General features: G+C 53.1%; 1 protein-coding gene and 1 pseudogene across 1 annotated transcript in view; one reads left to right on the top strand and one right to left on the bottom strand.

The window, feature by feature from the left end:
• LOC123809471 overlaps positions 1–5,360 on the bottom strand; it is a 45,384-nt pseudogene extending 40,024 nt beyond the window's left edge.
• Positions 1–10,895, top strand: part of STX8 (syntaxin 8) — a 243,914-nt gene extending 233,019 nt beyond the window's left edge. Inside the window, exon 8 of the mRNA XM_045824154.1 lies at positions 10,721–10,895. Coding sequence (XP_045680110.1) covers positions 10,721–10,788 — 68 coding nt within the window. The 3' untranslated portion in view covers positions 10,789–10,895. The remainder of the gene's footprint in view (positions 1–10,720) is intronic.
• The last annotated feature ends 3,849 nt before the right edge of the window (positions 10,896–14,744 follow it).

Raw genomic sequence — 14,744 nt, 5'->3', positions numbered from 1 at the left:
CAGATGTGGCCCCTGCCTCCCCCCCCCCCCAAAAACACACACACACACACAATCATATGCTTCTCTGAGGTTTGGAACTCAGAGACTCAGTTCAGACCTACCACCCAGTAGCCTTTTGCATCTTGGTCAAATGATTTGCTTCGAAAAAAATGAGATGGGTAAGCATTTGGCACATTGGAAAGGATTCTCTCGATCGACGCCGCCCCTCTCCTCCCTGCCTTGCGTTACCTGAGTTAGAACTTCGGCGGCAGCGCCTTCCTGCCGCCCTGCCTGGCACCCCTAATTGATGCCAGGTGATGTTTCCCGGTCTGAACGGCACAGATGAAGGGGCCGAAATGGTGAATCCACAGCCTGACTGGAGCCGTCCAGGAATCTTTTGACACTTAGTCAAGAGGGAATTGTCAAAACAAGATATCCACAGCAGAGTTCCTGACTGTCTTTTCAGAGACACTTGAATTCCTGCCAGATTCCAGGCAGAGCTGCGTTCCCGGGAGTAACGCGCAGCACACCAAGGGGATATTTCTTAGCAAATATTGATAGCTTCAGAGAATTGACATTAAATTATTGACTTGACAACTCATCATCAGGTGCTTTTGATTGCTGATATGAAGGATTATCTACTTGCAATTGAATTCTGCTGTTGAATTGTGGTGATGGCCGGGCTGCACTTATTTCGGGGAGAGGAAATGAGTAAGACTTTCAGAACAGGGATGGGGCCTACAAACTCATCAGCACTCTCCGTGCGGGGAGCAACAATAATGGCTGAGCTTTTGCAGACTCCCTCTGCGGAAGGTACCGCCTGCAGAGCTCTTCGGGTTTGTTTTGGGGAGACGGGTGGGTTGACTTTTCTGCCTCTGCTGTGAGACAGGAGCCCTTCAACGAGCCAGCGTGTGCCTTGGCACCTACTGGACACCAGCCGCAGTGGGCACTCGGTATGTGTTTGTTGAGCTCGGTTTCGACGTGGGTCAACCAAACTCTCAGGTAGATCGTACCCAGCACGGCGCCCTTGGTCAGCTGCCCACTGGGACAGCTTGACTAACAAGTCTGACCCCTTCCTTGTGACCTGACTCTCCCTGGGCTGGCGAGACGAGCTCTCACATGGCGGCCCTGCTAGCCAAGGGTTCACCTCACCACCCTTGTGGCTGTGACCCAGCCACCTGCTGCCTGGACCGGAGAACCGCCATCCAGCTCCTCTGCCAGTCCTGTGCAGTCTTAATCCCTTTTAATTTCCTGTTTCTAGGCAAGGCCTTTCTTTTGTCTTCCCCACCCCCACTCCTCTCAGGTCACCTTTCCTGATTCCTGCTTCCTGCTGAGAATGTTTCACGCTCTCTGGCCCCCAGATGTCTCTATCTACACTGTTCTCTTGTTGATTCTTTGCAAGTTTTTCCATTTACACAGAGCACTACCTCCTGTCCGCATTGACACGGGGCCCAGCCCAGGGACAGGGAAGTGACCTCCCCCAGATGGGGCCTGGGCCCTCAGCCAACCCACCCGACACCCTACGGGGCTGAGTTGCCAGCGTGAGGGAAGTGCCACTGCTCTCCCTGTGTCACCTCAGCCTCCACACACACAGGGCACCAGGGTTGCCACTCCAGAGAGTCGCCTCAGAGAAGACCATGGTTTCTACCTTCAGGAAGCCTCTACTTTTCAGACCAGAGCCAGTGTGTAGCCGGTGCTGGCTACTCACCAGGCCCTTGGCCGTTATGCCACGTAACCCTCCTGCAGCCTTGGGAGATGTGTGTTGCCCGCCGAGCCCTGGGAAGCAGGGCGCAGGGGTGCTGGGGAGCTTGCTTGCTGAGGCACGGGGCCAGGCTGGAGCTCCCGCTCCTGCCTCTTCCCCCTCGGCTGTTGCTGGGCTGTGATCTCAGTGAAAGACACAGACACAAACACATCCGGTCGGTGTGACATAAACCCGATGAAAATTTACAGAGTGTTTAATTCCAGTTTTCTTTGTCTTCAGTCAGAACCAGAACACAGGCAGATTCTGGCCCAATTCTTCACCTTCTGATACATTTTTTCTTTGCGGAGTCACATTGTCACTTCTGTGGTTACACTCTCACTTCAGTGTCACCATGGGCTTCCCCTGCATCCGCAGGACTCCCAGTGGCCCCTTCCGTCCTGAGACCTGGCTGCCCAGGTTGCTCCCAGCTCCGCAACACTCCCTCCTGAGAGAATGTTGCCATTGACCCAAAGCCACTGGCCACCAGCCTCCTGCCTCCATGGGGCTCTCTCAAGGGCTGAGTGTCATGACTGACCTTGGAGCCCCCATTTTCTCACCTAAAGTCTGGGGGCAGGTGTCTACCCTGCCGGCCGTTGTCTCATGGCGAGAACAGTGAGGGATCTAAGCACGGTCAGCGCCATGTGTACGTGCGCCGTGTGGCGGAACAGCAGCTCCTCTCTGTTTCCACTTCCGTTGCTGTTCTGCGTGTGTTGTCACCATTGTTACGATCTGTGCCATCTGAGCCGAGGGGCCCAGCTCCTGGCACCGCGGCACCGCGGCACCGCGGCTCTCTCCACCCGTTGTCCCACACGGTCGAGCAGGTTGCAAGGTGGGGCACGGCCTCAGGCTCCCTGCAGATCTTCCCGGTCCCCCCTGGGTTTGCTTTAACCTCTCCTCCCACCTGTGACCCTGGGCCAGTCCTGGACGCGTGCCCCTGCCCTGACCTTCCCTCCCTCAAAGGCCTTTCACAGGCGGTTTTTCACAGCTTCTCTCACCTGGCGTCCACTTGGCTGTGCTCTGCACCCCCTGACTGCAGCCAGTGTCTCGCCCAGCGCAGCTGCCCTTCCGGTGGCTAACAGCCGAAACGGATGCTGCCAGACATTCCACCCTGAACTCGCAACCTTTCCTGGACGCCCGTCCTCACCGCCGGGCCCCGGCTGGGACTGGGCTCTCTGTTCCCACACCAGGTGCCACCCAGGTGTTCCTCTGTTTTCGCTCCTCTTCCTTCTCTTTTGGAATGAATGACATTTTATTTCTGTTGTAAAACCGGGAGGCCAGCTCTCTCACAGGCCATCAGTGGAGCATCTGCCATACACAAGGCCCCATTCCTGGGCACTGGGTTAGACCAGCAGGAATAATTATTGTCACCATAGCTCCCGTTTATGGAATGCTGGTTATGTTCTGCAAGTTTCATGTACTTCCTCTTATTGGACCCTCACAACAAGCCTGCGGCATCAGTACTTTCAGGCTTATTTTCCAGATGGCAGAATTCAGAGTTAACGAACTTCCCCAGCATCTCATAGCTAGACAGTGACAGGTCTCGCTGACTCCCAAAACCACCCCCTTCCACCACATCTGACCAACACAAGCCCTGTGCTCGGAGAGCCCGTGACTGAGGAAAGAAGTGATAAATAGCCTAAGCACGTGCAGATGGAGGACAGCCCTTGGAGAACAGGAGCCTGGCTGGCTGTCGATGCTTCTTCCTTCAGGGGCTGAGCGGTGTTGAGGGGAAGGGCAGAGTGGCATCTGAGCCAAGTCCCACCCCTTGGCCCTGGGGGAGGCTGGGGAAGGAAAGAGGGTGGAAGGTCGCTGAGGAACGGAGGGGGGCGGGCTAGCTGGAGCTGGGGAGGAGGGCTGACCCAGGAACAGAGGAGGGAGAGCCTGGAGGGAGTGGTGAGGGCCAGGTAAGGACACAGCATTTTAATGAAAGCACCTTGGAGTGGCGATGTGAAATATATTCAGTGGGGGCACCAGATGCCCGTCCCCCGCACCTGAGTCTGAACAAACCCAGACCCCGTGGCGGTTTCCCCAGCACAGCTGAGCTTGGAGGCGGCGGGAGGATGGAGGCGAGTGCCCGGGCCCTGTGGCCGACGGGAGAGGCGGGCAGCTCCGGAACGGGCAGGTCTGGGACGAGGGGTGATCTCGGGGGTAACTGCAATTCAATCTGAGAATCAAAGTGTAAATATGTTCACCTTCTCTGCCGGCGTCTACTCTTTTCTTAGCTTATTTGCCCAGTAATGGGATTAAAGGGAACATTTACATGAACTTTTGAAAACAAATATTCTAGTTTTGTCTTCTCTCCCGCTTATTCCCACCCTGACTGCGAAACATCTGTTTGATCAGTGAGAATGAACCGGTTAATGCATAAGCAAATGTCACCTATTGATGGGCCCAGTTGGGAAAGAGAGCTCCAGGGTCCTTTCATAAATGCACTCCTCGGGTCTGCAGAGGTGACGAGCTACAGGAGAGTTGTTTGCTGGCTGTGACTTCCCCAATGTGAGGAACCAGCCAGACAACAAGAGAATATATATTTTGTTTCAAAACAACCAACAACAGGTAACCAGTACGGCTTTCCTCGTGATAAAAAAATAGATAGAGTTCCAGATAAACTTGCCCACCACATCTCCTATCTCCCACCCCTTTGCCCCTCCCCCCCACCACCACCCTTGTCTCCTGCATTTGCTACAGCCAGAGGGGAGAAGCGGTGTACAGAGCTCTGCCCTCACCCTCAGGACAGGTCCACCTCCTCCCGCTCCTCACCGCTGAGTGCTGAGCCGTCGCCTGTGCTCAGCTGCCGCAGAGGTGCTGGCAGCTCTGTCGTTTGCAAGTTTCCAGTGTTTCACTGGAAAAAATATGGACCATTAATCCAGATGAACAATCTTCAGAAAACACAACACTGTTCCTGAGAGACTGTGTTTCATATCCTTTCCCAGTTTGAAAAGAGGTTTGTTTTCTCACATCTTTTTTGAATTGCTGTGAGCTGGACTTGTAAATATTGCAAGTGGTTGAGTAATACTCATCTGGTGAAGTGACCAAAGGAAATGGGCATGTTTTTCCACTCCTCTGACTCTGGCAGCCCGAGCCCACCCTGCCAGGGGCCCACAGTGCCCGAGCGCTGAGCCGAGGAAGCGCGGAGGGAACCTCCCCGAGGGCCGGGGCCTCTCCGGGTGTTTCTGTGCTGGGCTTGAGGGCAAAGAGCAGTCGTTGTTGAAGAAGTTGGCAGGTTCCCAGAAGTTCACTGTCTTTCCTCGTTCTAAAATGTCCAATTTTTCCTTAGCTAGGGGATGGATGACTAGACCCCCTCAGGTTTAAGGGCTGCTCTGAGGCAAGAGAGAGAAGTTCTCTCTTTCACATGTGACTAAACACCCTTCACAGTCTTCTCATGCGCCCCCCAGGGTGACCCCTGTGCCCCCTCGCCAGAGCCATGCCCGCACCTGCGGAGGTGGGAACTCGTCCCTGCCTCTGACTCGAAGGATAATAGTCAACCCTCTGACCTAGGTGGTGGTGGTGTGTTTTCTTCAGTGGTGCCTCTCTCTCAATGGCACGTACCACGGTGATCATTAATGAAATGTATCCGGGAGTTGCTCATACTGCAGTGGGGGCAAGGAGCAGGTGAGATGGTGTCGACCAGGTTGGCCATGACTCGGTCTTTGTTAAAGCTGACTGATGAGTCATCACAGCTCATTATCCTCTTCTGTCCATTTTATATTTGTTTAAATTTTTTCAACATAAAAAGTTGAAGGAAGGGAAGAACAGGGTGAAGGGAAAAGAAGAAGAAACTCCTTATACCGGTGTTGCAGCCCACAGAAGTCTGGGCCTCCCTCCCTGATAAACTCACGCTGTAGGGAGCAGGGTCCCCCCCAACCACTGCACAGCCTCCCGTGTGCCCCCCCTGCCCGTACCATGCAGAAAAAGGGGAAGATCATGGCCTAGAGTTCAGTCCCACCTGGATTCCCATTCTAGCTCCTCCTCCCACCAGCTGTAGGGCCTTCAGTAGGAGAGCCCTCCAGAACCTTAGCTCCCTCATCCGTAAAGCCCATGTGAGTCATTTGCTGCCGAGAATTTAGTGAGGCAGTCAGTGCAGGGCCTGGCGGGTGTGGGTGCTCCCTCTGTGACAGGGAGGCGTCCCCAGCTCTCAGAAGACCCCTGGTTACTCCTGGAACGTCCTGTTGAGCCTCCGTTCAGGAAAGGTGTCAGAGCAGTGGTCACATTCCAAAAAAGCCACACTTCTCAAAGCCAAAGGATTGTAGTGATAAGGTATGTAAACACCTGTTCTTTGTCCTAAAGAATCCAAAAGACTGCAACTGGCTTTTGCTTATCACTGTCACTTGCCATCTAAAAATGACTTCCTTAGTTGACCCTCAGTGCACACAAGTTTACTTAAACCTATTGAAAATCTCCTGCCCAAAGGACCCCTGTTTATTCTGAAAGGGCCTAAAATGTAGAAGTCTTATTTGCCATCGCTCTCCAGGTCCCCCTTTTCATCCTGGGGCAAGAACCTACTTCATCACATTTTATCAAGTGACACTATCTCTGCTGTCAGTCGCTGAAGTGCATCTTCATTTTTCACAGGCATTGTGTGGCCTGTCACACCTTCACTGGGACACACTTTGTGTGATTCACAGTTTCTGCGATGGAGTAACTAGGAGCTTGAAGAGAAATCCCTGTGTTAATAGTGCGGGAGCCCCGCCCTCCTGCTGCGAGCTGGGTGCTGCCTCACGATCCCGTGAGCCCGGACCTCAGACCTCTCTCTCTGTCCTCCTGCTGACTCGGGAGTGTTTGTAGACCAGTCCTGACCGTTTTTTGAATTGTCTCTTTCTTGGCCTCCTTGACACATTTTCTCAGCCTGTCCCTCGCTACTGACTATTGCTTCTGTGTCTGTCTTATTGGCTCTTCTTGTGCCTTCTAGGTGTCCCGTACATGCATTCGTTCGTGCGGAAGAGAATGTGCTGTGCTTCCTCTGTGTGCTGGGCCCTGTGCCCTCTCCGGGGCTGTGGTGGTGGAGTAGACAGGCACAGTCCCTGCCACGGATGCACCCATGCCAGTTACAGAGACAGGCAGCCACCAAGGCCTAACTTAGGATTTGGGAAGGGTCACTACAGAGACAGAGTCAGCAAGAGCATGGTCCACTGGGGTCTAGACGGAGTCCCTTGAGAGATGGCACTGATGCTGCATGTGGGAGAAGGAAGAGGGATTCGCTGGGCCAAGGGTGGGCAGCGCCCCCAGGTGGAAGGTGGCGTCAGGAAAGGCCAGGTGGCCAGAAGGAGCACAGTGTGCTGGGGGAGCCAAAGGCCAGGACAGCCGGAGCACAAGCACGCAGTGCAAGTTCGGGGTGCAAGGCTAGACTGCACAGTGCCTGGCAAGACACCACGAAGAGTTTGGACTTCAGCTTAAGCCATTGGAGAGTTTTAAGCCAGGAAGTCGATAGACCTGATTTCCATTCCAGCTGAATTGTGGAGAATGGATTGGCTGACATGAGGGGCAGGCCGGTCCCCTGCAGTGGCCCACAGTGCCCTGAGGCCTCTTCATATTTTTAAAACTGGATGTGCGAATTCTTCTTCCCCACCAGTTGTTGTTCTTGGTTTCTTTGTTTTCATCACTTGTTCAGTTATTCTCATACTCACTCCAACTTGAAAACTCCAGGTCACTTGTAACAGCCTCCCCTTCAGCCATTGCAGCTGCCTCAGTCCAAATGCTTGCTGCACGAGTAGCTTCTCTTCCTCGAGTGTCCTCCCAGCTCTGATCCTGTCTGAGCTGGTGACAGCACCACTTCCTGAAACGCCACTCATTATCTCTCCCCTTCCCTCAAACCCTTGGCCCCTCCCCGTCTTCAGGCCAGCCTGGGCTCTGCAGGGCCCGTTGTCACCCCTGACGCTCCACCACGGTCCGGTCCGTCTGCTTCCCCCATCTCCATCTCCATTATTGTTTTATGCTGTGCAGTATAAATCCTTCACCCTCATCAGGAAGTAGTGGGATTCCTGCCCAGGTGGAGCTTTTGATCAACCTAAAGACATTTCTGGAGACAGAAATGAATGAAAAGATTTGTTCTTCTGGTTCTGGCAAGAAGATGGACGGAGATAATATTCAAACACACACCACCCCCCTCACTAGAAGCATTTTGAAATGCTAGATAAATTTTGACAACACCCCCTAAAATGTTAGTGCATAGCTGAATTTACAAGGAAGAAAAGAACTCCCCAGATGAAATAAACGGAGAGGGAGCTGGAAACCAGCACTGAAGTGGATGAACCAACGCAGCAGCTGGGTCATTATCAGCCATAGTGACACAGAGCAGGGTCGGCGCGCTTCTGTGAAGGCCAGGCAGTAAATGGACTAGGCTTTGCAGACCACAGACAGTATGACATCTTTTTCTTTTGACAACCTTGTAAATATATACAAGCCATTCTTAGATTATGTACAAACCATTCTTAGTTTATGGGTTGTACAACAGACCAAAAGCCAGACTTGGCTCATGGGCCACAGCTTACACCTGATACAGAGCCTTGGGTCTGCATCCACATGAACACAGCGGGGGGGGAGGGTCTTAGTTCCCCAAAGGGAGTATTCTGAAAAGACGGGGTAATCAGAGAAAGGGGGTGTATTAGGAAAAATGCACCCCTTGTCACAGGGAGATGACAGGGGAACTTGCCATATATTGTCACTCCTCAGTATCTGAAACCATGGATGCCCTGGCTTATGTGGGCTGGGTTTTAAATTCACACTACCTGAACCACAGTGAATCCTGGGGGTCTGTGACTGGAACTCAGGAAGTCTGAGAACCAGAGGAGAAGACTAATTACATTCTTATTTTCACTAACCTCTAACTGAGATTTAGCATTTTCTTCAATTAAGAAGGGAGTTAACAGACTGCAGTAGTGTTAGTAGATCTTAGGTCTTTGTCACCAATAGAAATCACAGATATTTTCACATCAAAATAAAGTATATATATTAGTATCTCAAAATTTAATATATATATTTTATTACTATGTTTCACTATAATTGGAAAATTTAAAACACACTTCTAAATAATTATTGGACCAAAGAAGGAATTGTCAAAATTTATTAAATACCTAGAATTTGGAATCTAACTATGATTATTTCATATCAAAATTGTAGGTTTAGAGAGGTAATATTTAGAAGAAAGATGGAAAATGAAGAAGTTAATTTTCAATTCAGGAAATTAGAGGAAGAACAATAAAGTAAATCCAGAGAAAGTCTGTGAATAGCAGGGTTCGCCAACTGAATATGAATAGTAGGAATAAGGAAAATAAATGCAGAAAATAATGAGACAGAAAATAAACAAGAGATGATCAACAAAGTCAAACTTGTTTTTGGAGAAGATTAATAAAAAAGGCGCACTTGCAGCAAGGCCAGCCAAGAGGAAGGAGCTGGGGAATGCACACAGTCGCACAGGCAGAAGCGAAGGGGGCGCAGGACGCGCGTCGCGAGAAAATGGTGACCGGTTTTATGCCAATACTTTAGAATGCTCAGGGAAAAAAATGGGCAATTTCCTAGAAAAATATAATTTAACAAAACTGACTCAACAAGAGGGAAAAAACAGAATTCCCAGTGTGGGAAACTATCCAAGTGTAGAGTGAGTGTTGAAAAGACATTGAGCGGCCATTCAGTCATTTATTCAACAAATGTGCATTGGGTCTCCATGCCCAGGCACTGTCAGAGGAGCTGGGGCTGCAGCGGTAAGTGAAATAATCAAATCTCCATACTCTGTCGGTTCACTCTGTCAGTTCTGTCCAAAGAATTTTGTATGATGATGGAAATGTTCTTTATTGTCTCTGCAGTGTGGGAGCCATTGGCCTCCAGAGGCTCTTACGCACTTAGAATAGGGTTAGTGCAACTGAGACACGGAATTTTTCACTTTATTTCCATTTAATTAACTGAAATGTAAATAGCCAGATGTGACCGGTGGCTATCTAGCTAATAAGATCAATAATGTGTTAATGGCTTCCTGTAAGAAGGTAAGCTGTTGAATTCTCAGGACCCTGACCTTTCCAGAAGCAGCACCTCAGTCTGAGGTGGGCAGTTCTGGTGGCCACACCACCACAGTCCTGTGGGTTTGACTCCGTGTCCCTTAGGAGAGCATTTTCAGGGGCCTGGTCATATCTGCTCCTCACTTCCCTCTCGGGGCCTTAGTAGCTCAGGGATCAGTAAGTTTATTGAGTGCTTCCTTTGTGGTAGCCGAGCCTGTCTCCCCTGTCTGCCAGGATCCTGCTTGGCACTCATTACATGCTGGACGAGTGTATTCTCCAGGATCTCCATCAGCCTCACGGGAACGGGCAATCCCACGTCCAGAAGCACGAGCTGGGGAGGTGTGGGGGGCTGGCGGGCAGTGCCGAGCACAGGGAGCAGGCTGGCTGGGAGGGCCGGTGCTCTCCTTTGTCTTCCCCAGCCAAAAATGCGAGGAAATAAAACAAAGAAGTACTAACATAAAAATTTATATACGAAGAAAAAGTCCCTCTCTTGGATATTTTTACAGATGGATGACGTAAGTATCTTGGCCTCAAGAAGTAAAGGCAAAGCCCTGTGGATAGTAGAGATCCTGGATTCCGGAATGAATATCTCTATCAGCTCAAGTCTTCTGCTTTATCGGTGCTGCGTCAGCGCACCTGGGAAATAGGCCAGGCTGCACACAGATGCTAGACCTGGGGGCTGAGTGCACACCCTCCTCCTCTCCCAAGTGCTGAGTGGGGGCCCCCTTGGGCCCCCCCAGGCCTGCTGTCAGGGGCTCCTGCACTTTGCTGGCACACTCACAAGGTGATGGGTGCCAACTCGCCTGCATCCCTGGAGCCCCTCCTTTCTGCACCCACCAGCCCGCCCTGGGGCTGCCGACACCCGTCACACGCTGAAGCACAAACCAAAGGCTCCGAGGGAACAGAGCTCCTGGAGGGCCGCATCCCCATCCTCTCTGAGGATGCATAATGGGTGTGTGGTCCTCGTCTGGTGGGAATCTCTGAAAGGTGCTCGTGTGCTTCTGTTTTCCAGGGATGATAATGGTGATTTTACTGCTGCTTGTGGCCATCGTGGTCGTCGGGGTCTGGCCTACCAAGTAGTGGCAGTAAAGGGACCACCAGCTGTGACACCTGCCGGTGATGGAGGAAAGCTCAGCACCCTTTTGATACATGAAAGCTGCTCTCAATAAATTCCCTCGAAGCGCTGAGCTCCTGGAGTGTGTTGTTTTAGCAAGGCAAATTGCATGGCAGCTATGGAGCCGACTGGAGTGTCAGGTGCAGTGTGGCCCTTTGGCTCCTACCTTGGTCATTTTGGTCCTAGCCCAAGGCTCTTCACATGGTCACTGCCCGTGGCTACCCGTGGATTCCACCCACCCTGAAGGTGAGCTGGCACAGGGGGAATGAGACAAACTAGTAGGCATCTTGTAACCTTGACTATGCGGTCTGCTAAAGAAGTCATGTGTCCATGTAGGCACTGAGTGAACGGTCAAGGATGCTTGTACGGGCAGGGAGGAAGGAGTGCCCGAGGGCGGCGTCACCAGCACGTGTCCCAGTGCGTGACCTCACCTGCTCATTGCCCTGGAGGCTCGCCGCCCCCGCTGGTGTGTGCTGCCTCACCCGGAGCTGTTCTCTCAGGACTCCCTTCAGACCTGGGAGCACATTCTTTTCCATTTCTTTGGTGACAGTGAACCCAGTTTCCAGGGCTGGAACGCCTTTTTTTTTTAAATCCTCACCCAAGGATATGTTTCTTGATTTCAGAGAAAGAGACATCAATTGGTTACCTCCTGCATGCACCCCAACTGGGGATTGAACCCACAACATTTTGGTGTATGGAATGACACTCCCACCCACTGAGCCTCCGGCCAGGGCGGAAACACCTTTAGAAGCAGCCAGAATGAAGCCTATTGAATAAGGTGGGTGGGAAGTGATCAATCTGGAAAGTACTGTTCAGCGTTCACAGAAAGGTGTGATTATGAAGTCAGGAGAACTATACCTCCATTTGGCTCCTAAACTGGCTCTGACAACCAGTGCGTGAGCATGCACAGTGCACGCGCGCGCGCGCGCGTGTGTGTGTGTGTGTGTGTGCGCGCGCACGCGCATGTATGGACAGGGCACACTGAGGGACAGACCCGCAGAGGACCCCAGGCCCATGGAAGCGCCAGGGAGTTCTGGGCCAGAGCAGGGAGGGCCCAGCCTCATGCCCTCTCTCCCATCTGTACAGAAAGCAGGCTGGGCCAGCTGACCTTGCTTTGCCCTCCATGGCAAAAGGGGACGGAATTTGGGTTGGTGACAGTGGAGGATCCGAAGCACAGGATTTCACCAAGGAAGACCAGAGGACAGGCCTGTGGTGGGGAGTCCTGGAGGGATCTCCTGTGCATCTCCTAGATACTGTGGGCAACTGCTCTCAAGAGGGCGTGACTGGACCCCTCTGTGGACAGAGACAGATGGAGGAGGAGGAGTGTGGCGCTGCCTGACGCAGTGCCGTTTCCTGGACCTGAGATTCCTGTCCACCCTCCTGCAGTGGGGGAACAGTGTGGGGACCATGACTTCCTGGGCTAGTTGTAAGTTGCTGCCAAGTGTGGGCCACCTATTCCTGGCAGCTCTTCCCTAGAGTGGCTGGGTCACCTCAAGGCCCCGGTGGGCCCTGCTGTGCCTGAGCAGTCCTCCTTCCATCCACTGTGTGTGTGTGGCCGTGACATGCACTTCTCTCATGAGAGGGGGTCCAGCCCTGCCCAGATTCACACCGGGACTCGACTCCGTATCAGCCGGAACAGGCAGGACAGGGCCGCCTGCACAGCCACCCAAAAAGGAGTGGCCTAGATGCACCCAGACCTGGGCATCTTGCTCTGGCTCTGAGTCCCTCGCAGGTTAACACAGTGCTGTGGTGACATCTCCTTGCCCAGAGCCTGGGCCATGGAATAGCCTCTGTGGGTTCTGGCACCACCTCCTCTGCTCCCAGCTCATTGGCCGGGACAGTCTCCTGGCCCTGCTCATCCATGAGGGGACCGGGAAGTACCCAGAAGGCAGAGAGCCCGAACCAGGTGGTGAATGGCCCCAGTGACGACCACAGCCCTTGCCAGCTGTGTGACCGAGGCCATGAGGAGCAGGTGAGCCAGACATGAAGCACAGTGCTCGGCTCCACTGGAAACGTTCCTTCACGGCCCGACCTCGAAACCCAGTGGGCCAGACAGCCTCCATATCCACACTCGGGAGTTCCACCCCACTCTTTCCACCCAGCACAACAGAGCAAATTCCTGTGAGGGCCAACGATCAAGCCAGGGCAGGTTAGAGCTCTCCAGTCTAGGTGGACCTCAGTGCCCGCGGACCAACAGGGGCTGCCAGTACGCACAGCCCCAGGCTCGGTCAGGTGGTGAGGCCCCGGCACAGATTTGGTAGAACGGCCGGGCTGTGTTCTGATGGGAAGGGTCAAGGCTTGAGCGGGCAGGGAGCAGAGGCAGGTATGAGCATGAGCCACGCTGTCGCGGCACTGGGTTGCAATGTGAAGGAGGGGAAATGGAGGCAGAGTTGATTCAAGATGCGCACACTCCCGAAAGAGGAGCCATGCTGGACAGGGGGCCAGGGCTTGGGACAGTAAGGCGCCCTGGGCTGCATTTTGCCTGTGGGGTGGGAGCAGCGTGGTTGCTAGTGGATCGCCCAACAGACGATCAAGAATCTGGAGAGCCACGTCTCTCAGTGCTGTCGTGCAAAACCCCAAATCTATAGAAACAGTGTCTCCCTGGAGCCCCCGCACTTTGGGGCTCACGGGAGGCAGCACCGAAGGTCTGTTTGACTTTCTCACCTCCTCTTGACTTGCTCAGCACGGAGCCCCGGCAACTCATGGGGCGTCTTTGAACCAGAGCCATGGCGTTCTGGCTCAGCCACACGGAAAAGCCTTTTCAAGCCAAACACTGAGCTGATGTCTGCACACAACAGCTTCTGTTCTTTAAATGAGTGGGCTCACGGCCCAGCCCAGCACAGCTAGCTGGGCGACCTGCACAAGTGACTTCACGTCTCTGGACCTGCAGGCAGGGGAGGGGTGAGAGAGCTGCCAGGTTAGACTTCGAGGGCCTGCCGTCCGGGCCTCAGGCAGCGATGGGCCCAGAGGGTGGGACGGTGCTGGGCAGGAAGGCTCCCCTGCTCCGTAGCTTTCTTGGGGTGGGCTTCCCACATGACATACCCACCCCACTCTGAACCGACTGGCAGACCGGAAGTGGTAAGGCATTTCCGAGCCACTCCTGGGGATGTATTGCATCAGGACTCACTCTGGAGTGACACAGCTAAGGGAAAGTCGGCATTTTCTGGCAGGGTTTGGTAAGGGCTGCTTCTCCCCTTCCAAGGTGTCAGGAATGCAGCCCGAGGCGGCCCACTGCTCGCAGGCGTCCATCATGTGAGCTGTGAGACCGTACTCTAAGCATAAGGACAAGCGGCAAGACAGGGCCTCAGCACCCATCCCTTGGGTGTTTTTTCAGTGAAAATAGACTTTACTAAACTAACAGTATAAGTATTGTTTAACTTAGCTGATTATTAATTATAAGCATTTTGAGTCTGGATACCATATAAAGAAATCCAGATATCTGGTTGCAACTGGTACTTGTGTCCCGTTGAAATCTCATTAGTATTAATAACTGTAACTAAGCCTTGGCTTTCCTTAGCCCCGGGATGATCAGCTCCTTTCAAGACCTGCTGGGCCCCTGCGGGGCCCTGGGACCTCCTTCCACAAGGCTGCGGCAGGCTCTCCACTGACTGGTCAGCACAAGCTGCCCACCTCCCTGGAGCTGCATTTTCCCTCCCAGCCAGCAGGGCGGCCTCCCCTCCCCAAGAACCGCCATCCCTGCTTCTTCAGCTCCCAGCTTACAGAGAGAGCTGTTTGCAAAGACTGACGGATCATCTCTTATCTGGTTGGGTTTTCTAACCTCACCCCGCTGGTTAAGTGGAACTCCCCCCCACCCCGTCACCTTATTTTAACAAGTGGGCCAAGATTCACCTTCCCTCTAGTTCTGTGCAACTTCAGACTCCTTCCTGATGTACCTCCTTTCAGAATGAGCTGCTGCGCTGTC

This window comes from Phyllostomus hastatus, unplaced genomic scaffold (assembly GCF_019186645.2).
Source record: "Phyllostomus hastatus isolate PE091 unplaced genomic scaffold, TTU_PhHast_1.1 phas_scaffold_55, whole genome shotgun sequence".
Taxonomy (NCBI): domain Eukaryota; kingdom Metazoa; phylum Chordata; class Mammalia; order Chiroptera; family Phyllostomidae; genus Phyllostomus; species Phyllostomus hastatus.
This window is presented reverse-complemented; position numbering and strand designations above follow the sequence as displayed.